The sequence below is a fragment of the Miniopterus schreibersii genome (genome assembly GCF_964146895.1).
Source record: "Miniopterus schreibersii genome assembly, chromosome: 2".
In the NCBI taxonomy this organism is placed as follows: Eukaryota; Metazoa; Chordata; class Mammalia; order Chiroptera; family Miniopteridae; genus Miniopterus; species Miniopterus schreibersii.
In genome coordinates this window covers 126,619,237-126,643,175 of record NC_138102.1, presented here as the reverse complement: position 1 = coordinate 126,643,175, position 23,939 = coordinate 126,619,237, and the positions used below count along the sequence as shown (strand labels likewise).

The window sequence follows — 23,939 nt, the reverse complement described above, 5'->3', positions numbered from 1 at the left end:
AATGACTCATCATTGATGTTTCTCTCTCCCTCTCCCTTCCTTTCTCTGAAATCAATAAAAACATATTTAAAAAATAAAAATAAAAAAATAGCTGGGTAAATAAGTTTATGAATATTAAGCTTAACTTGATTAACTTAGACTGTAAGTTCTTCATGTGCATATTATAAGAAGATTTAGGAATATTGTGTCTGGTAGTTTACTACCCCAAATAGGGTAAAATATTCCTCATTTAATGTTATATATTGTTTATTAATGATTAGTATAAAATATAAAAAGCTTATTATAACTCTTTTTCCTTTTGGCAAATGTGACATGGAATTTTAGTTGAAATTCAGAGTTGGAAGAATTTGGAGAGCCCATTTATCACAAAAGGAAAAAGTCACAGTTAACAAAGCCATATCACCAGTACCTTAGAAGCCCCACCTGTGCTGCTTTCTCATCCCCCACATTACCCAGTTGCCTTCCCCTCACCATCTTCTACTCCAAACACTATCCTGACTTTTTACTTCATGGACTAGTTTTGTTTTGAATTTTATATAAATGTAATCATAAGTATGAACTCTTGTGTCTGGTTTCTTTAGCTTTACATTATATTTGCAAAATTTCTCTACATTCTTGTATATAGAAGTAGTTCATTTTATTCTCTTTGCTGTCTAATACATTATTCTATGAATTTTCCACAGTTTATCCTTTTGCTATTGATGAACATTTGCATTATTTTTTTCACCTATCCATTTTCATTGTATTCTCTGTAGCAGTTCAGTATTTTATTACTGGTAGTTTTATTTATAGTAGTTCTGTTTTATTATTAACTTCAAAATAATAATACCTCATAGGAATGTGGTGAAGATTAAATATGATTTGGAAAACACATGGAAAAGGCAGCTGACAATTTGTTCTTTTCCTGTATGTAAGACATTCTTTCAAATCTTTGAAGCCTGTGTGGATAGTTCGCCTGCAGTCTTATATTCTTGGTCTTCAACTTTTTTCATTTGGCCTAACTTCTAAACATTTTTATCATCCTGATTATTTTTTCCTAGGTTTATTTCAGTGTGTCAGTGTGTCTCCTACACTTGAACACTAGAATCCAAACATTGTTGAGCCAGTGTATACTTAAATGGCTCTCTTTTTTTTAAAAAAAAAAAACTTTCACACTGTCCTTCTACCAACATTGTCCAAGATTGTATACACCTGTTAGCCATTTTAGGTCAATGTTTCTTTCATGTAGATTATAGATAACAAAAATCTGAATTCCTTTTTATAAGTATTGCTCTTTTGTCAGGCTTTTCCCATCTTGTTCTTATATAATTAAATTATTTAAGCCTAAGTATAGGAATTTCAACTTATGTTTCTGAATAGATGTAAATTAGATAGTGAGCTTTTAGGTCCTTATCTAAGCCTCTGATGCGTGTGTTAACCAATAATAGAGAACCTCATACTTCACTGGCAGAGATTTTTTTTCCGTCTAGGTTTTAATCCATTGATTAGCACTCTTTGCGGTTGCTGTATTTTATAGTATTTTGCTTGTAGTCTGCCTTTAACATTTGTATGTTTGTTAAACAGATATTATTTTTATATTTATTATTTAATTAAGATTTTTTTTTTTTACCTTTTTTTTTTTTTTTTTTGGAGAGAGAGAGGAAGGGGGCGGGAGAGAGAGAAACAGTGTGAGAGCAAAACATCCATCAAGCCTCCTGCACACCCTCAGTGGGGGTCAAGCCCCAAACCCAGGCATGTGTCCTGACGGGGAATTGAACCCGGCAACCTTTCCGTGCATGGAACGAGCCACAACAGCCAGGGCCAAATATTTATTGTTTTTGTTTGTTTGTTTGTTTTTAAATATATCTTTATTGATTTCAGAGAGAGGAAGGGAAAGGGAGAGAGAGAGACAGAAACATCAATGATGAGAGAGTCATTGATCGCCTGCAGCCCACAACCCCGGGCATATGCCCTGACTAGGAATCGAACCCCGATCTCCTAGATCCTAGGTCGATGCTCAACTGCTGAGCCACGCCCGGCTGGGCAAATATTTATTGTTAATAAGTTACCGTTACTGAGGGGTACTTTTCTAAGACTACACATTATTTCATTTAAGTCTCCTGACAATACTGCAGTGGAGGTATTGTTGCCATTTCCACTTTACAGGTGAGGAAATGGGCTTAGAGAGCTTGATACTTTCCAAAATACATAGCTAGTTGGAGTTAGACCTAGAAATTTTTTTTTATTTTTGAATATATCTTTATTGATTTCAGAGAGAGGGAAGGAGAGGAAGAGGGAGAGATAGAGATAGAAACATCAATGACGAGAGAGTCATTGATTGGCTGCCTCCTGCACGCCCCTGACTGGGGATCGAGCCCACAACCCGGGCATGTGCCCTGACTGGGAATCGAACCCCGATCACCTGGATCCTAGGTTGATGCTCAACCGCTGAGCCACGCCCGGCCGGGCTAGACCTAGAATTTTAACTCAGGTCTGTCTGCTACTTCAAGCCCATATCCTTAATCAACATTATATATTGTTTACCATGTACCAGGCCTTGGGAATTGTATAGTGAATAAGTAAACAAAATAGATAATGTCTTTGTCTTCTCAGAGTTTATTGTATAAGGAGAGAGAAAAACAAGCTGTTAATATTATGTTAAATGCTATGAAGTGAGGAGTACTGCAGAGTGCTGTGATATCACAGGAACAAAACTACCTAAATTTAGGGGGTGGAAGGTTAAGGGAAGATTTCCTAGCGCATTGGATTAACTAAGTTAGTTAGATGGAGCCGGCAGGTTGCTGGTGGAAAGTATCTATCATGGGCTTTAATTCTCTCATAACAAGATTGACTTTTCCATTTGATCATTCACTGTGCTGAATATGGTTATTAATAACTACTTTTTATTGAACATGTACTATATGATAAGCCTTGTACATATATCATATTTTCACATAAGCCCTGCAAAGTTTGTTAGCTACATTTGTACAAAGTGAGACTAAGAGAGGTTAAGTTAATTTGCCTAAAATCTCAGTTATGAAGTGAGCCTGGACTTAACAAGTTTTCTTCAGATTTAAAAGACTTTTGAAAGCTTCTTACTACTAGGACAGACACCATCCAATCTAAGCAAAATATGGCTCTAGCTCTTTATTAGGCTCTCTGCTCTTAGCAATAGGTATATCCCTTCCATGTTCTTAATTCAGATATGTATTTTTAAAGAATATAAAGTTTTTACTATTCTTAATAGGGTGGCTTTTTCCTTCCCTCTCCAATAGCTTCAGCCATTTTTTTTTTTAAATCTTTCTCATACTATACTAAAGTAAGTAGGTGCTTGCTTTAGTGATTATCCTTGTTTTCAGGTGTTTTAAGCCTATTAGAAAGTTTCCTGTTAGCTGCACCATAGTATTGAAACAGATAGGAGCCTTAAAGTCTTACTCCTTTAGCTGTCTTGCTTTTAAAAGAATGTAGGAACTAAAAAGGTTTCAAGCTTTGGAAACGTATCTCTTACTAACTGGCAGTTTTCTGTGATTCAGTCTGTCCTTAATCCATTGTGAACACTGATTGTTCAAAGAAATAGTAGTTATTCCATAGAGGACTTAAAAAGATTTGTTTAAAATAATAACTAATTAAAATAGCTATTTTAATAACTGGATTTATTAAAGTTTGTTAAGTTTAAAATGTTATTAAATAATAAAACTGAATTAATTTCCCCAAGTAATCATTTGAGGCAGTACTCTCCCTGTTTTCATCTTTTTAAAAATAGATAATTCAGATAGAATTTGAAAAAAAGAGGTAAAAAGATCTAGGGAAAATCTCATAGGGTTTTAGTTAATTGCAACAAAGGTCTTGCTACCTCTAGGAGACAATCCTGTTTTACCTTTTAAAGAGTGGCAGAATATTGTGCCTTTGTTTGTTGGAGCCACTGGCCACTAGGTGGTGCTTTTTGCATTCTTCATAGCATAAATAAAACAACTTTTTCCTCCGGTGACTGTCGAATATATTGCCTGTAATATTTAGCAAATCAAAAATTTTATTGACAAAGTTTAATGTAGGAAATCAGAATTAATATGTGTCTTCTTGCTGAGGTAGACAAATAACTGTTCAAAGAGGGATGAGTTCATTACTGAATTTGTTGGTACCTACTGAGCTTTAGACTACTTCCCTCCCTTTCATCCTTAGGCTATTGAGTCAAGTAGTTGATTGCAGCGCTTATAATTAGGTGCTCAGGTTATTTGAGGTCTTTTACATGTAGAACCTCTGGGTTATACTTCTCAGTTCTAAGCATTGCGTTTTTCATTAGGTGCTTACTTCAGTGTTCTATCTGAAATTGTCTTCTAGATTCTCTAAGGTCCTAAGAAAAATGACTTTATTTACAAGGTTTTCTCTTCCCTCCCCGAAGTCATAATAGAAGAAATTAAAATACTGTTTGAAGTGTCCTTCTTTGGGCTATTTTTCCCCATTCCTGTCTGATATTTCCATTACCTTTAGCACTTGGTGTGTCCAGCCAACTCACCTTAACTTCTATCCTGTATTTAATAAGGAATCTGTATGTTGCAGTTTCTTCACTTTTGTTCTGGTGGCTTTTTAGCATTATCTCGGTTTGGTTCCCTTGTTTAAGGAGGGTTAAACTTAATTTTCAGTAATTTTAAATTTGTATGATATGCATATATATATATACATATATATATATGGGGTTTTTTTAATTTTTCAGTTACCGTTGACATGAGATATATTACTTCCAAGTGTATAACATAGTGATTAGACTTTTATATAACTTAAGAAGTGATCACCTTGATAAATCTAGTACCCGTCTGACACCATACATAGTTATTACAGTATTATTGACTATATTCCCTATGCTATACTTTATATCCCCATGATTGTTTTTATAACTGGCAATTTGTACATCTTAATCCCTTTCACTTTTTCATTCATCCCCCCCAACTCCCCACCTATCTTGGCAATCATCAGTTTTTTTCTCTCTGTATCTGTGAGTTTGTTTCTGTTTCGTTCAATTATATTGTGTTTTAGATTCCACATATAAATGAAATCAGATGGTATTTATCTTTGTCTGACTTATTTCAGTTAGCATAATACTCTCTAGGTCATTATGTACATATATTAAGTTCTCTCATGTTTTTAAAACAAAGAGTATAGTTTCCTCCTCTGTGGTGGTGAAGTGCTTAAAAAGCCATACAATTAATGCTTTCTTTAACCAATTTATATCATCCAGGAAACCAAAATACTCTTAGGATCCAAAGGGCTAACCTAATATATTTTTGTGGACAATACGGTAGCCTTGTTTAATTATTGCCTGGCCCTGAAGTTGATTGGGGACCATTTACACTTGGCTAAGAAACATAGGTTTTATCCTTAGGTTCCCTAGTGAATCTTTGTCTCTTGATACCTTAAATCAAGGAATAATGCCCATGTCTTTGGAAAAGTTATTTTCTCTGACAGACTGCAGCTTCAGGAATGCTTTGCACTGATCCATTTGAGGGAGGTTGAGGCATTCACCTTGAGAGACATGATGAACCTACATATCATAGGAGTTACATTTACATAGGACATTTTAGAGGTCTACTGGGGATTTGTATTATTTTTCCAGGTGATTAAAGTTGCAATTGTATATTTAGAATTGGCTTAATTTTGTTATAAAAATGAATTAATATTAAAGATTGGCATTTACTTTTTCAAATTAGGTAATAAAATAGACTTGGAAAAGGAGAGACATGTTTCCATTCAAGAGGCAGAATCGTAAGTGTTATCCCTTCCACCCTCCTGATGACTGCCACGCCCCTCCCTGCCCCCAACAATCCCCAGTAGAAGTCTTCCTCTTAGCACAGTGTGCTTTACAATTTAGATATTACTCAAATATCTTAATATAAATTGACCTGTTGGATTCAGTGAAGCATGTTAACACTGGTAATTTCTAGACTTGTGGCAATATATAAAGATAATCTACTCTCACTTCTCTTTTTGATTTCAGTAAAAAATATAAAGTAATGCAAAAGAAAACTATCATGATCAAATAGTATGTCACAAAAACTTTTAAAATATTTGGGTTCCAAGTTAACTTATAAAAATTTTAAGTCTTGTTAACTTGTGCTCACTTAAAATTTGGTTCAGTGTACAGAGATGTGAAATAGCTATATATAATCTTTTTTATTTTATTATTTATTTATTATTATTTTTTAATTCACCTTTAGAGAGAGAGGAAGGGAGAGGGAGAAAGAGAAACATCAATGTGAGAGTGGAACATCAGTTCGCTGCCTCCTGCATGTCCCCCACTGGGGATTGAACCAGCCATCAAACTGACAGCCTCTCAGTGCACCAGACAATGCCCAGCCTATTGAGCCACACTGGCCAGGGCTGTAATCTTAATTTTTTAAAATCCGGGCTAATTAGTTACAAGTCATTAAATTTGGTACTATGAAAAATTCTCATAGCAGTCATGACAAAAACATGAAAAATATTTTTTACATTGATCACTGATATTATTTTTTTAAGGTATGCAGAATCTGTGGGAGCAAAACATTATCATACATCAGCCAAACAGAACAAAGGAATTGAGGAACTCTTTCTTGATCTTTGTAAAAGTAAGTATATTCAGATTTAGTATATTTAGAAATGGTTCTTTTAAAACTATTCGTAATGCTTCTAAAGTGATATTTTATATATATGTTTGAAATTTTCCATATTAAAGTTTTTTAAAGAGAGAAAGGAAAATGTTTATATACAACCTGAAAATCATTTCTCATATCACCAATAAAATACATAACATATTTTGGAAAACCCAAATTATAGGATAATGGGTTGAAATTATTTTGTCAAGTTATGTTCCTTGAATTTATGGGTATCAGATTCTTTTGAGAATTTGATGAAACTGGTTTTTCTCTTTAGAGAAAAACTGGTTTGTGTACATGTACACAAACTTTGGAGTAAATTTCAGTTCTATGGAAACTAAGTCGTTCATAATTCTTCAAGAGTAATAATTTTCTAAGTGAGGTCCCCTGATCAGCAGCATCAGTATCACTTGAGACTATGTTAGAAATACTGCAAATTCTTGGGTCCTACCCCAAACCTACTGAATCAAAGTCTCAGAAGGTGGTGCACAGAATCTGTGTTTTAACAATCCCCTCCGTATGATCCTGATACACACTAAAATTTGAGAAGCACTGCTGTACATCCCAATCACTTGGGGATCTTGTTAAAATGGGTCTGGTGTGGACCTGAGCTTCTTATTTCTAACCCAAGTGGTGGTGATGCTGGTCCTCCCTCAGACTGTGCTTTGAGTGCTAAGGCTCTAGATCTGGCTTATAATTGTTTAAATCGCATGTCGTTATTAAAAAAATTGAATATTCCACATATGTTTATTTAAAAATACAGAACATACACAAGTACTAATATATTTTGTACATTATAAAACATAAAAAATAAAAAAGTTTAAAGGTTGAGGAAAACTAAGTAGAACTTAGAATTTGTAATGTTTTCTAATTTTATCTCAGTGGATTGTTCCCACAACCTTAATTTGGAAACCATTCATTGTTAAAGAGCAGTCTCTCAACCCAAATTTAAGAACCCTTGTTCTGTTTTGAGGAATCCTTCTTTTCTTTCCTCATCTTTTCAGATATGTATTTTGCAATTATTTACTCTTACTCTGTATCTTATGTTTATATTTTTCTTAACTGTGTCTCTCAAACAGCAGAAGTTCTACATTTTAATGAGGTCTGATTTATTAGTTTCTCTTATGATTTCTGTTTTTTGTTTCTTATATGAAAAATCTTTGCCTAACTCCAAGTCACAAAGATTTTCTCCTATAGAGATTTCCTATGTTTTCTTCTAGAAATTCCATGTTTTATGTTTTACATTTAGGTCTATAATTCATTTTCTGTTAATTTTTACATATGGTGAGAAGTATAAATTGAGGTTTATTTTTTACATACAAATGTCCAGTTCCAGTACTGTTTCTTGAAAAGGTTATCCTTCATTGAATAGTTTTGGCACATATGTCAAAAATCAAGTGACCATGTATATGAGGTCTATATCTGGACTCCGTTCCATTGATCTCTGTATTTCTCCTTTCACCAATATCTGTCTTCATTAGGATAGCTTTCTACTGTATCTTTAAATTAGATAGTGTGAGTACTCCAGCTTTGTTGTTCTTCATGTTAAACTTTTATTCTTTTAAATATGCATTACGAGTTGAACAAATCTTGTATCCTAAATATCACTTGTACTTGGAACAATTTGGACTTCTTTGACATATTTCTAAGTATATTTGGAAAATCTTAAGGATTATACTTGTATACAGTCATTTGTTCAGGCCAAAACTTTTTTTCCTCTGTATCTGTGGCCATTATACATCTGGACAAATAAACTTGCTATTAATTTTTTAAACTTGCAAGAAAGGCTACAGCTGACAAAATGTTTATTATATTTAGTTTCTTTGTTTAAAGTCAGTAATGGCTGTCATGGTAGTATACTGAAATTATAGAAAGGAAAATTCAAAGATTGTAGTCTGAAATAATTGTTGCTTTCTTCCTCTCTTAGGGATGATAGAAACAGCACAAGTGGATGAGAGAGCAAAAGGCAATGGCTCCAGTCAACCAGGAGCTGCCAGGCGAGGTGTACAGATTATTGATGATGAACCTCAAGTCCAGAGCGGTGGTGGAGGATGCTGTTCTTCTGGATAACTGTTCACATCTAAGAAATTAAACAAACTGTGGATCATTGCCCTCAACATGAAGACTGCCATATTCCAAGTCACATTATTTTACCAATGGAATTATAGAATTAACAGTATTTTAAATTACGTTTATAACACTGCAGAGACCTTAAGTGCTAAACTTAGTGGAGTTTGTGACCAGAGAATTGGCATTTTCTACAAATGTTAACAGAGCAATTACCAATGGCCTTTTTACATATTTTTTTCTTTAATAAGGAATAATATGCATGTGGAAAAGACCTACTTAAAGGCTTCATTTATATTCTTTTAAATCAAATCTTTATTTAATAACTTATATATGTTGTTGGAATGGTATACATTTGCAGCCCTTTGTATTTTGTGGTAGTTTGAATTGTATCACTTCTAAACAGCAAACTGTTTTTGTTTTTGTTTTTTTAATTAGCGTATACCCGAAGTACTATTTTTGCAGGGTTTGCACAGGCCCCTAACTGTCTACTACTTTGATATAATCTATATACATCCTGTATGCTGAGCTGGTAAAATACATTGTAAATTACATATTAAATATTTTATCTGCTTTTACAAGCGCAAGGTGCAAAAATATATACAATAGTCTCATTGATGACTGTAAAATGATTAACATTTGATGATAATGCCTAAGCTTTCTGACTCTGATATATAAAGATCATAGCTCCCTTCACTTTTGTCTTAACTTGAAAGTGACGTGTTTAAATTTCACATATTCTTTACTTGAATTATTGCTGTTGTCACACGTTTTGGCCTCTGTAAGTCCATCTGATGATTGAACAGCAGCATTTGCCTTTTGGTTTGGATTGTGGTTGTGTGTGTGTGTGTGTGTGTGTGTGTGTGTGTGTGTGTGTGTGTGTGTGTGTTTTTATAAAAGAGAGGACTTCTGCCAATTTTGCTTTGGAATGGTTATCTTAGAAAATATTTGAGTGGAGCATGCTGAGTTTCACTTCTTCAACAGTTTTAGTTTTCTCTTACGCTTCATATGAGATAGTTTCACTGGTGTGAGAAGAGAGGAAGAGGTCCCACCCCGATAGTAGCTACTCACCAAGTGCTACTATTCATGCAGCATGTTAGTGGTAGTTTATGTTCCTGAGGCAGCACTTTTTAGATCCTTTGTGAGCAAGTTATATTTGTTTAATGCTTGCCAGAGATGAACACAAAAAGTTTTGTTTAATTTTGTTAAGAGCTGTTCTGAGTTTCTGTGAAGGGAAACATTTCATGTAATGCAGTTACAGCGAACACTGGAAAGATTTATTATAAAATTATATTCTTTATACTTTGTAAATTAGTCTTTCATTAGATTTTTTTTCATTAAGTATAGGACTGGACTTAAATTTGTTAATTTTAGTAGAATCAGTCACTGCTCACAGAAGGAACACAAATTGTAGAAATTAACAAATTGTTCTTGTTCTAATACATATATTTTTCCATTTCTGTCATGCTTGGAAAACTAGTAAATGTTATGTCTAAGATAAAATGGAATGGTCCCTGGATTTACTTCTTATAAAAGAAGTAGTAATATGCAATAAAGTTGTTAGCATGAGCAATTAAGAGGATATAAAGATATACTACCATTTTTAAGTTACAAGCTTGAGCTCTCCCAAATGGGTTAAAAGTTGAATGAATTGACCCCTTGATTTTATGATGTTAAAATTTTAACTTCATATTAAGAGTTCTGTGAGCCCTCACTTTACCTTTTTTAATTATTGTCTTTGCCATACTCCACTCATTGACCTCTGTTGTGTGTGTTTGGGAGGGTAGAGCGGGAAAAGTCCAGGAGATAAGCTAAAATTGTCTTTGGTGACTGTACTCTGTGTAGTTTCTTGTTTTCCTGTGAAGTTGGTGTTTATGCAGGGCGTTGGGAAGGCAGGGGGAATCATGCGTACCATAGAGGAAAATTGTTTTGGCCTTCTTTCAGAGGTAATAAAGCCTTGCCGTTTCTATTGTTGTAGATGTAGATGTGAAATAAGCTCTTTTCCATTGGAGTGAAATAGGTTTTTTAAACTAGAGATGAAATTGAGCTTTATTCCAAAAAAATAAAGTGATAAAGCCTGATAATGGAGAGCTGTACTCTGAATTTTGACCCTATAAAAGTCCAGCTAGTAACCTCTGCTCCGGAGTTGCCAGATCGTTATTGGTGGGCTACAACTGTTCTCCCTGTTTTGTTTTGTTTTTTGTTTTTCCTCTATTCTCCCTTGGTTTCTGTGTAGCTTTCTTAACCTCAAGCATTTTATTTATTTTTTTAATCTATAATTTAAGTTAATTCAATAGCAACAATATAGTACATATACCTGTCCTTGCTCTGAAGCTCCAAAGGTCTTTAGGTAGGAAACAAGGTGAAAGGGTAATGAAAGAAGACCAATTAGTTGTAGTATGTATACAAAGGAAAGATAAAGAGGTGATAGACCAAGGCTAAGGAAGTTTTTCTGATACTTTCTTCACATCTTAATACATCTTTTGTGTTCCTATCCTTATAATTGTGCTATTAGGAAGAAGACCCAGGTTACCATGTTGTGTATTAAAAGTGGTAGGTAGATAGAACCGATATATTTTTCAAATAGTAAGTGTATACACTTAGTATATATAATTAAAAATTGGCTTAAGATAGTCATTAAAAATATCTGCATATTGTGTTAAAAGTAAACAATTATTTCTATAATGATGGCTATTCTGTTCCTTGTTTTGCTTTGTGATTATAGAGGAAGATTTTTTAAATGTAGATTGCAACAATTTTTGGATAAATAGTAATCTAAAAAGAAAAAAGCATATTATTGGATAAATATGAGTGAATTTGTTCTGTTCTAGGGATGTCTCCTGAAAATACCCTAAATCTATGGCTGTTACAGCTAAATTAAACCATTTCTTAATGTTAGCCATATATTATTAGTGATTACTTTTAATTTGGCCTTAAAGTAAGAAAGAGGAATGATACTCATTTTTAGATTTTCAGTAAGAAAATACAAAATTTGTGAACTAGGGAATGGGGGTAGCGAGGAGTAGAATGGAAGTCAGGTAGATATAAAACTCTACAGTCTGACAGTTTGTAAAAGCATTTTGAAAAATACATTACTTTTATCACATAGTTCCTAAATAAGGCAAGCTGTGCATTGTGCCAAATATTTAGAACATTAAAAAAATGAATCGTGATACTATTTCTTTAATACATAATTTGCAACTTTCTATATTATAAATGCTACCAAGAGTCCAGATCATTTATATTATCTCCATATAGTGCAATTTTCCCTTGTATTTACCATTTATCTCTAGAAGTGGTTTGATCTGTCCCTTTAACTTTTTTAATTTAACCTTTGTTTGTCATTATAATTTCCATAGGTTCTTTATAGATACAGTGTAACAGAGGAAATACTTACTTGGAGGCTGTGTAAGATGTTGGGATCTTCCACAAGAGAGTGTAGATAGTAGTGACCAGCAATAGCCTTACAATAATGTCTAAAGATACAGAGATTGAATAGATCCTTAAGTAGTATTTTCTGAATTACAAAATGCATTACTTAGATTTTAATAATTAAAAGCTGGTATTCATTGAACATATACATTTACTTAATTTTATAATAGGCATGAATTCTAGTATGTTCTGTAATTTTTAATCAACTAAAACAGTAATGTATTTGGTGATGTGGGCCAAAATTCATGCTACATATGTCTGACTTTGATGGGTTTTCCCTTTTCAAGATCACAAATTAATCACAATTGGGCAAATGTTCTTAAATGTAAATATTCTAGTATTAACCATATGTCATGAAAAAAAATTATAAATACTCCTAAGAGTTTCCAATATCAAACAAAAATGCTTCACATGAAAAAAAATTATAAATACTCCTAAGAGTTTCCAATATCAAACAAAAATGCTTCACTTCTAAACAAGTATCACCTTAATATCTTGGTAGACCTTTAGCACTACTTGTACTAGCTGGAATTTATATACAGGGTGTCCCAAAAACATTTATATGCACTTTGAATGCTTATAAAGTCAGTGTTTATTAACATACAGTTCATTTTCAAAATTTAAAAGAATCTACAGAAATGAATAATTTTTTTGTCAATGCCTTTTTTCAAATTGATGACCGTTCTGGTCCAGGCCCTGCTGATAATGTGAAGCAATGGAATCACAAACATCAAGAATAATTTTGTTCGGTATTTGTGCGCCCTCAATTCGTCAACTGTCATTGGTTTTGTACGGTAAACTTTATCTTTTATGTATCCCCATAAAAATAAGTCTAGTGGCACTTCAGGATAAATTTTCTTTGTTCAAAGCATAGTCTGGTGTCACCTATTATTTCAAATCAGTTAAACGTAAAAAGGAATGAAAATTGAGTTATCAGCTGTTAAAGTGTTTATACATCTTTTGGGGAACACCCTGTATTCTTTCTTTTCTGAGAAACTGAGTGTGCTTTTGAATATTAACCTTTCTACTGCAACATTTTCTCTGCAGCAGACAAATGAGCATCGCAAGTTAATGTTACATGGTACACCCGGCAAGAAAGCATCTTGCCTTCTTCAGAAGCCTGCACATACTTCCAAATGCATCACATTAAGACCAAAAGATGGGCTTGCCTACTTAAATGACCTTTATTTCCACTGTATCAGTTCTTACCTTGATTTTGATACTTCCTGGCAGCTGTATCACTTCTTCATTATCAAATGCTCAAGAAAAAGCTAATATGATTTCCTAACATTTGAGCTTGTGCACAGCAATAAGAGAAAGCTTGGGGATAGCAGGGATAAAGTATGATAATGTTGAAAAATAGACAACAGTGGAACTTGCTAAACTGTATCTTCAGTAACAAGCTACTTTAAGGAAACCATTGTATGTAGTACTTCTAGAAACGTAAAGTTCTAGGAAAGTTCTTCATTTTGTATTTAAGTATATTCTAGGAAAAAGAATATAGATATTGTGAATGTGCCCCTTGGGAACCCCCCCCATGGTCACTCTTGCTCTCTAATATACACTTTTCAATTACCTTTTTGCTATGCATTTATATACATATATACCTATAGAAATACATAGTTTTGTGGGATTTAAATTTTTACATAAATTGTTCTTACTATGCATACATTTTGCAACTTGCTTTTTCTCTTACCAACATGCCTAGGAGCTTTTATGTCAGTATAACAGACTTTCATTTTATTTTCTCCCATATCTCTTTGGGCATGTTTTGCCTTTTTTAATAACCTCTGACCATGAAACCTCCGAAAAGATATCTGGTCAGTTTGGTGGATTTCATTAGAATAATAAAATTCTAATGCAAACCAGTGCTTGCTTAGAATTAGAGTCTGTGTTACGTGTGTGGATCAGGAATCTAGAAAGGCATCTGCTTACAATTAATTTGAAGTACATTGTTTTGGACTACTGTTGACTGATTAATATATAAAATTCAAGGAGTTAATTTTAGCAGATTAGGTTTTTGAGGGAAGAAGGAAAAAGAGGGAAGGTATAGTTGGTAGGGGGAAAGTACAGCATAAACTAAAACAAATCTATATACAACTTTGAGTAGTGATGTCACACAATACTGCATGCTTCCAAGTTTAAACTTCCGTTTGTGCCTTTACTATAGAGTAAAAAATGGAAGTTCCTTTTCAGATCTCGCTTTCCCCACCATCCTGCATACCTCTAGAGGTAATCATTGCTAACAATTTAGGGTGTGTTTGTACCTCTATTATATATAAACATTTTTATTTATATTTGACCTCTTTACATTTCAGTTCTCTGAAAGCAACTTTTTTACCCTATGTCAAATTCCATCCTCAATCAACTGACCAATTTATTGAGAACAATCCAGAATCCCACCTTAAAGAAAGTTAAATCAGTGGTGACAGTTCTTAAACTAGAAATTGACTCTTAAGATGTTTTATGTTTATGATAAATTAAGCTTAAAAAAGTAACTATAGCATTCTGGGAAAGTCAGGTTATCGGTTTCTATCCCCTGTGGCAATAGGGCTGAGAAAGAGGGGTGTGCAAGTCCAAGCTCCTTAATACCCAGGTAATTTTGGGTTGGGCTTACTCTCTCGGCATCTTGTCCTACTTAGGGAGCATTGCAGTGCACCCAGCAATTACTTTAGGTACTTCTCTGGCAGTCAGTAGCTTAGCATGTTAGCGCCATGACAGTTAAACGTGTACCCCAGCACAACAAATTTGTTCATATCTGACTTTTAATGAAAACAATTCAGAGAGCAATTGCAGCACAACTTGCCATGACTTTGTTAATAATTTCCAGAGGGTCTTTCAAAAAATTTAAAACATTCTGCTTATTGTGACTCTTCTACCAATTTCATTCATTTATTGAATGCCTGCTGTGTGCCCTTTATAGTTAAAGCTTAAAATTAGGGAACCATTGCCCATACTCCACGATGTAAGTAGTTTATCTGTGGATATGAGGTCAACTAATCAGGCATGGTCACATTCTGTATTGATCAGATATGTACCAGTGAAATTTGGGGGCATAATTAGAATGACAGTGGTTGAAATTGATAGTGGAAGTTGAGGTAAAGCTGGATAGAATAATTTTGAGTCTTGCAAATAATTTTCAAGCCAGATTAAAATAGAATAACTTGTTTTCTAGCTTCAAGGGGAAAAGGCAATTTAAGTGATCGCAAGCCCAAATTGCTTTTCCAAATTTGTGGTAAGTGAAGAAACAGATGCCTCGTGCTTATTTAGACAGCTGCTCTTTTTTTATTTTAACCTAGAAAAAGTGCATTTTAAAAAGCAATTGTATTGTTTATTTTGCCTTTGACAGATGTTTTCTTTGCCTTGTCACCAGACAGTAACCCAGGAAACCATTAATGAGTCATAGTAGGCCTGTTTGGAGAGTATAACAGTGTAATTTGTGAATTTCTAAGTACACTTTCCAATTTGGGAGAATGGGTCTTTTCCTACCTAAAATTGAAGGCAGGTCAGAAAGACAGCTTAACGAATATCCGAATTTTCTGCTAATCTTTCCAGTAAGTTTTAAGCTTATATTTTTAATTATAGTATATATCAAAGGTAACATCTAGATCCCTACTTGACCCTTTTGGGGAGAAAATGAGTGAAATCATCGGCTTCTAAGCTATTCCATGAGCCAGTTTTCAAGAAGTAACTTCTGTTTATCTGCATAAATTCATCTGCACTAATTTGTAAACGGTGAATAATTTCAATAATCTAGTGACAGTTCTTCAAAACGTAAAAGCCTGTAAGGGAAAAGCTAGACAGCAAGACACTGAAAATTTTTGGCTGTTTCCAGGGTGATATAATTACTACTTTTGTCCAAAAGCTATCTACAATATAAGCTTCCCCACCCCCCATGAACCCCGTATTGATGTTTTTAAACCTCAGAATGTTCTTTCACTGAAGAAGTGGCATAAGTAGTTCCTCCCTTTCAAAGGTTTTAAGGTCAACAGTAGTGGCACAAGAAAATCATTTATGAAGTACATAATTTTGAACTTTAATGAAAACGGTCAGATATGGCATTTAGTTTACTGAGTACTTGTCTTTGATATGCTGCCTTGAGACTGACCTTTGATTGTCCTGATTTCCCAGCATTTGCTTCACTGCTTTGCCAGAGCTGTAGTCGGAGCGCTGCTGCCTCTCCTGATCAAAATTCTTTTTTTTTTAATGTTTTCCTTTTATTTGTTTTTTTGGGCAAAGTCTTAAATGGATTTTTTTTTTTTAACATATCTTTATTGATTTCAGAGAGAGGAAAGGAAGAGGGGGAGAGAGAGAGATATCAATGATGAGAGAGTCATTGATCGGCTGCAGCCCGCAACCCGGGCATGTGCCCTGACGGAAAATCGAACCCCGATCGCCTGGACCCTAGGTCGATCGATGCTCAACCGCTGAGCCACGCCCGGCCGGGCCTGATCAAAATTCTAAAAAATTATTAACATGATGAATTATTTGCAATGTTATCACCATGTACCATAAAAGCAATTCTCATGAAAGCAAATGATCTGGACTTTTTGACAGGGATGTGATTCATAAAAACGGGAGGGAGGTGTTCCTTAAATGCAGAACTAAGAGCTAAAGCTTAAGGGTGTGGTATTGGTTGAGAGCTTTATTCAGTCTGATACGTGACTTCTATTTGTCCTTTTTTATTGATAGTCCTGGGAATATGGGTGGGTATAATTAAAGAAACAAAAACTGATTTGTGATTCAGAATATTAAGAGCCAAGAATCCAAAAGTAGCCTTTAGAAAATACATTGTCAAAGGATCACAGTATTTGTAGTGGTACTAAAGAAAAAAAAAACAAACAGCAGCTCTAAGCCAAGCACTGCTTTTTTAAAAAGGAAAAAAAGCTTGTATTTAATTATAATGAAGTTTGGGCATATCCTTAGCCTAATAACGTCTTATGCTGGCATTATTTTCAAGTCAGTTTTAATGTCATTAGGGAAGGTTGAGCTAGGTTCTATGACCTTTACTTACCAAGGGCAACATACCTTTTTCAGAGTCAGCCCTCCCCTTCCCCCTCATTTGCCTTTCATCAGTAAATTACGGAGACACTCCCAGCTACCTGGCATTTGTATGTTGAATTCCAGATTTTCCATATGCACAGTTATTGCTAATGTCTTGAATTCCCTTACCGTTTTGCTCTCTGTTTTGTTGAAGCTGATTAGGGCTCTGCCTGTTACCTTTTGGAAACGAACTAGAGAACTTGAGCTAGAAATGTTCACCATTTTTGCCCTAGTGTTGGAAACAGTAGAAGTTAGTGTCCCAAAATTCTTAATCTTTGAAAAAATTTTTTAGAAAAATGTATACGTTTTTAGCTGCTTCAGTTTTTCAAGGTAATTTTGCTGTTTTGTTTTTGCTTTCTGGTTGCTTTGCAATATATTTAATGGGATATTCAAAGCAAATCATTACACTTACATATTAACTCGAATGTTTATGCCATTTTAACATACATGCCAACAAATGCTGAAAGGAACCTCTGCAAGTGCCTGATGGGGCACCTCAAATGAGAAACAGTGAATGGACAGGAAAAGAGGCAAAAACATAACCTTGACTCATAATCTCCGGTTGTCACTTAACACTGATTAGCCTTGTAGATGGGTCTGTTTATCCTAATTAATAATAAAAAGTAATTGCACTGTTTTCATTTGAGTATTTTGGTTAGGATTCAGATCCTGTTGTTATGAACTCATTGGTTAGACCTCTAAAGCTCAGTTATCTGCCTTTGTTTTTCTTTGGTGATAATCCTAAAATACTAGCACATTTGAAAATTTATGTCTCATTTTTTGAGAGTTGGGAGTGTGGTACTTACACCGTCACTGTACGATCCAAGGGGTATAAAGTGCAATATAAGGCACAAGGAAGAATTAGTTACCGAAGCGGTGAAATCCTCATCGTGAGGTTCGAGAGCAGTGTCACAGTTAGTCTGGGTGACAGGGCCTCATGGTCCTGTGAGGAAAATCTACAAATATTTATCCATTTGGCTGGGCAGTTTGAAAGGCTGCATTTTGTTTGTACCTTCCTGAATTTTTATATTTCACTCTAGCACACAATTGTTACTAACTTTACTTCACTTTATGAAAGTTTAACTTAGAAGTTAGAATTTTTACCACGCTTGTAAAGGGCCTGGATAAGAAACATACGCTTTATCAGTGACACTTCTGATTTGATGTAGCATTTTTAAGATGGACACGTGATTGATTTCTTCTTCCTATGTAGTTAACTGGTGTGGTTTGGAAATATTTTAACATAAGATTCTGAAGCAGGAAGAGTGATTTTCTTGTATAGTTTATAGAATTTAATGTTTCACACATGTAAACATATTTGGTTTGGATTTCTCTTCACATTATACCTAATGTGTGTATTTTAAAAATAAAGTCATACATAGCTTTAGGAAAACTGCTATGGACAATGTATGAATATCACCAAGAACATTTAAGCAAACCTGAGACTAAAAGTTTTTAATTTATCCTGCAATCTCATATGTAAATCTAAGGGAAAAACATAAAATGCCTGCTTTGTTGCAAAATATATATGTGACACTAAAAGATTTCATTGTGAGAGAAGAATTAGCTGCTATGAATGGACAGAATTGATAAATCTCTTTAGAAGCAAATTAGTGGGACCTGACAAAGTGGTGAATAAATGAATTGGGCGGATTCAGAATTTAGCAGGCACTTTGTGTTTCTACTTTCATAATAGGGGTTAATCATGAACCATTCAATGCAGAGCATTTTTACTGATGCTTTGAAAGGTATACAAAATGTACTCTATAATTCATGTCATCAAGGACCTTAAAAATCTAGAGGGAGAATTAGAGTATTTAGAGACATTAGAAATGGAGAAGGAGATAAAATTAGCATTTGTAGAAGATAATGCAAAGCTTGAGAGAGTCAACTGAAAGTATCCTAAAACTAATAAAATTGCTGGGTATAAAATTAGCCATGGAAATGAAAAGCTTTCATTGATTTAAACAACAGCAGTTAGAAGATATAATGGTAGAAGAGGTCCCTTCTAAATTAAGAACAAAGGAGAGAAAATATCTAAGAATAAACAATATAAAAACCCCAAAAAGAAAACTATATTTCTTATGAAAAGAAAGCTAAAACATATGGAAAGGCATGTATTCTTGGACAGGAACACTTAACATCACACACATGCCAGTTCTTTGTAAATTAATCTGTAAATGTACTGTAAATAAAAATATCAGGATTTTTCAAACTAGAAAGCTGATTCCAAAGTTCTTTGAGAAGCAAGACTAGCCAGGAAAGCTCTGAAAAAGCAAAGATGGTAGACTAATCTTATGAAATATTAAAAGAGAGAACTACAATAATTAAAACAGTTTTGTCCTGGCATATGGCTGGACAGATCATTAGAATTAAAAAGTCAAAAATAGACCCAGCTCTGGGAATTTAGTATAAGATAAAGATGACATTTCATCTTATCTGGTGGGGAAAATAATGGTTTACTCATAGAAAGGTGTTAGGACATCTAGGTAGCTTTTTGCAGGAAAAAATAAAGTTGGATTCATACCTTATACCAAAATAAAATCCAGTTTTAAGTGTGAAAACTGAAATTTTTAAAGTACTTGAAGAAATCATGGGAGAATCTTAAAAGATTTTAGTATGGTAAAGGCTCTTCTAAATCTAATAAAAAATTCAGAAACAAAAAAATGTTCACTATAAAATTATAATGATAAGTTATATCACTATATTAGATAAGTTCTTCATGGCAAAAACCACCATAGACAAAGTAAAGAAAAATGAAAAATTTGGAAAAAATATTTGCAAATTATATCATGCATTGCTTAATACATAAAGAACTCCTATAATTCAATAAGAAAAAGTTCAATAGTCTCAATCCAAAAGAAAAAAGATCCAAAACTATAGAGTTTTTACAGAAAAGGATACTAACGATGTGAACTAAAAAAAAGTTCAACTTCACTATTAAGAGAAGTACAAAATAAAACTATACTGAGACACTAGCTTTTTAAACCTATTTGATCAAGAAAGACTTTAAAATTGATTTTAGAGAGGCAGGAAGGGAGAGAGAGGGAGAGAAACATCAATGTGTGAGAGAAACATCCATTGATTGCCTCCCTTACATGCTTCAACTGGGGACTGAACCCCAACCTAGGTTTGTGCCCTGACCAGGAACTGAACCCTCGACCTTTAGGTGCATGGGACGATGCTCCAACCAACTGAGCCAAACCAGCCCAGCCAAGAAAGATTTTTTAAAATTTTATAAAACATTGTGTGATGTTCTAGATATTATTGGTAAGAATTGGGAAGCAAGTGTTTTAATGGTAGAGCCGTATATTGAAACCACCACTATGGATGGTGAACTACGTATTCCGGATTTCGTCAACTGTCAATTTACCTTCCTAGTCAGAGAGGTTGCAAATAAACATTTCCCAGACTTTTTCATGCAGCTGGGGTTCTGGAAACGAATTAGATTTTCTCAACTATATGTTTTCTACATAATTTGAGAAGTGAGGCACAGGCCATGTTCTTGAGGTTCTTGAATGTTGGAATGTTGTGGGAAACATGTTTCCGTGCAGATGCGGTCAAGTGTCCATCCTCTGACTTCTCGGATATGGAGAAGTGGTGGTGGCAGCAGCTTCATAAGCTGACATTCCTGGATTGTGGCTGTCAGGTCCTTGCCAGTTTCCCGGGTGTGAGAGGTGGTGGAGGTGGTGGTCTCTGTCTTCCAGCATGACTCTGTGATGACCCAGAGGGAGAAGCTCCCCCAGTGAATCAGTTCTGTATCATGGCAGGATTCATTCTGGAAGGTTCAACCTAGCTTCCTACACCCTGCTGCTTAGCCCTGCCAATGACTTTGTAAGCATCAAATTCCTTATAAGTGCCTTCCTATTTAAAATGTCTAGAATGGTTCTGTTTCCTGCATTGAAAACTGAGCAATGTGGCAATAGCAATCAGAATTGTAAATGTATTTCTTTTTGACCTAACAATTTTAATTCTAGAAATATATCCTATAAATATGCTTGTATATGACGGAAATGAGTTTGTACAAGATTTTTCAAAATGCATTGTTTGTAAATTGACATCAGAATTGTAAAATCAATTATAATGTATGTGTATAATAGAATCCTAGGTAGCTATCAGAAAGAATGAGGGAGCTTTGTGTGTTTAAAAGATATAATCAGCAAGGCATATCAAGTTTTTAAAAAAGCCAGGAGGCAGAACTGTATATACTGCTTTAAAATTTTTAAATTAGCTTTGTTGAAGAATAATAGATATAAAGTACATATACCTAAAGTGTGCAATCCGACAAGTTTGACCTGTGAAACTAGCATCACAATGAAGAGAATGAACATATCCATCAGGCCCAAAAGTTTCCTTAAGCTGCTCTGTTATACCTTCCCCTACCCCTGCTTTCCTTTGCAATAGATTAGCTTGAATTTCCTAGAATTTCATGTAAATGGGATCACACAGACTTTCGAGCCTGGCTTCCTTCACTCTGCATAATTATGTTAAGGCTCGTCCATGTCACAGTGTTTATTGATAGTTCCTTTTTATTGCTCAGTAATGTCCCTTTGTATGGATATACTACCTTTTTGTTTATTCATTCACTTGATGGACACTTGTGTTGTTTTCCATTTGTGGTTATAAAAATAAAGCTTCTGTAAACATTTGTGTACAAGTCTTTTTGTGAAGACAGTTGCTTTTATTTCTCTTCGATAACTAACTACCTAGGAGTTAAGTGGCTGTTTTATTTGGTAGGTGTATGTTTAACTTTTTAAGAAACTGCCCAAGTGTTTTCCAAAGCAGCTGTCCCATTTTACATTTCCACCAGCAGTGTGAAAGTTTCAGCTTCTCCACATTCTTGCCAACACTTGATAAGGCCAGACTTTTTAATTATAACCTTTCTAATAGGTATGTATGTTATTGTGGTTTCAGTTTGTATTTCCCTAATGACAAAAGATGTTGAGCATTTTTTCATATGCTTAGTTGACTTCTGTATGTTTTCTTTAAAAAAAATATTTTTAAATTGATTTTTAGAGAGAGAGGGAGGGAGAGGGAAAGAGAATGAGAAACACTGATGTGAGAACAGAACATGGATCGGCTGCCTCCTGCATGATCCCTGGTGATTGAACCCACAACCTGGGCATGTGCCCTGACCGGGAATCAAACCAGCAACCTTGGTGCCCGAGGGGATGCCCAACTAACTGAGCCACACCAGCCAGGGCTCTGTATATCTTCTTGGTGACATGTCTGTTAAAATCTTTTACCCATATTTTATTGCCTTTTTAAAAATTATTTAGTCTGAGAGTTTTTTTAATATATATTGGAATAAGTCCTTTGTCAGACACGATTTACAAACATTTCCTCCTCGTTCAGTTTATCTTTTCAAAGAGCAGAAATTTTAAATTCTGATGAAGTCCAGCAGTCTTTTCCTTTATGGAGTGTGCTTTTTGTTGTTGTCGTTAATCGTCACCTGAGAATATTTTTGCTTTTTCAGAGAGAGTAGAAGGGAGGGAAGGAGGGAGGCGGGAGAGAGAGAGAGAGAAACATAGATGTGAGAGAGACACATCAACTGGTTGCTTCCTGCACACACCCTGACTGGAGGCAGGAGCGAACCCTCGTCTGAGGTACGTGTCCTTGACCGGGAATGAAGCAGAGACCCCTCGGTGAGCAGGCCAGCACCCTAACCACTGAGGCACCAGCCAGGGCTGGAGTGTGCTTTTTTGGTTGTTTCTAAAAACTTGTCACTTAGCACATGATCATAAAGACTTTTCTCATGCATTCTTCTTTGCTTGAATTTTTTAAAATTGAATTTATTGGGGTAAGAGTTAGTAAAATTACATAGGGTTCAGGTGTACAATTCTATAATACATCTCTCACCTAGTGGTCTTTGTTTAGATGATCTCATTTTCCCCCACAGCGTATTGAACAGCATTCTCTCTGATGGCCCTTTTCCTAGAATTAGAAACATGATCAAGAACCTCCCACTTTAAACAAAACCATTCTTAGTTATGAGCCCCTCTTTTTCTTTCCTGTTTTATAATAAAATTTATTGAAAGTCCAGTTGGTACCTCTACCTATGTTTTCCTATTTTCCTTTCATTCTCCAACCTCCTGCAATCTTCCACCTGACCCCATCACTCCACAAAATTGTTTTTGCCAAGGTAAGTATAACTATTTTCAAGGTGTCTCCTGTATTTTCCCATTGTGCCCCATGACTTCCCATCCACATTAAAATAACTTCTTCAACACTTCCTAAACCTTCTAACATAGTATAATTTTTACTTTGTTTATATCTACTTTCCCTGGTTAGAAGACAAAATCAGGGAGGACAGGAATTTTCTCTGCATCCCCAGCACGTAGAATGGTGCCGAACATCATAAGAACTCAATTTGTGTTGAATGAAGGAACACCGAATTGTGATTATCTACTTTCCTGTCCTCTATATTAGACCAAGAGCTTCTTTGAAGACAGGAATTGTTGTCTGTATCTCTTTATTAGCCATGTTAGCTCAGAGATTGACCCATAGGTGACTGTGAGTATGATGCATGTGTGGGGAGTCACTATGGTACCAGTATTTTGGGTAAATCCTTCTGGATGATATTCCAAGGCCTAAGAAAGTGGTTTTTAAATTCTACTCTGGAACCCTAGAGCTCCAATGAATTGATACTAGATTTTGTAAACAATGGAGATTTAAGTTGCCTGAAGGCACTATCAGTCAGTGGTCTCCAGACAAACAGAACCAACAGGAGGTTAGCTAGCTAGCGATCATCTATCTATATCTATCATCATCTATTTGTTTGGAGACTTATTA

At 34.7% G+C, this 23,939-nt stretch overlaps 1 protein-coding gene across 1 annotated transcript in view; it reads left to right on the top strand.

Annotated features, from left to right (window-relative positions):
* RAB21 (RAB21, member RAS oncogene family) overlaps positions 1 to 20,145 on the top strand; it is a 40,610-nt gene extending 20,465 nt beyond the window's left edge. Inside the window, exons 5-7 of the mRNA XM_081130557.1 lie at positions 5,682 to 5,736; positions 6,490 to 6,578; positions 8,533 to 20,145. Of these exons, the coding sequence (XP_080986683.1) occupies positions 5,682 to 5,736; positions 6,490 to 6,578; positions 8,533 to 8,675 (287 nt within the window). The 3' untranslated portion in view covers positions 8,676 to 20,145. The remainder of the gene's footprint in view (positions 1 to 5,681; positions 5,737 to 6,489; positions 6,579 to 8,532) is intronic.
* The last annotated feature ends 3,794 nt before the right edge of the window (positions 20,146 to 23,939 follow it).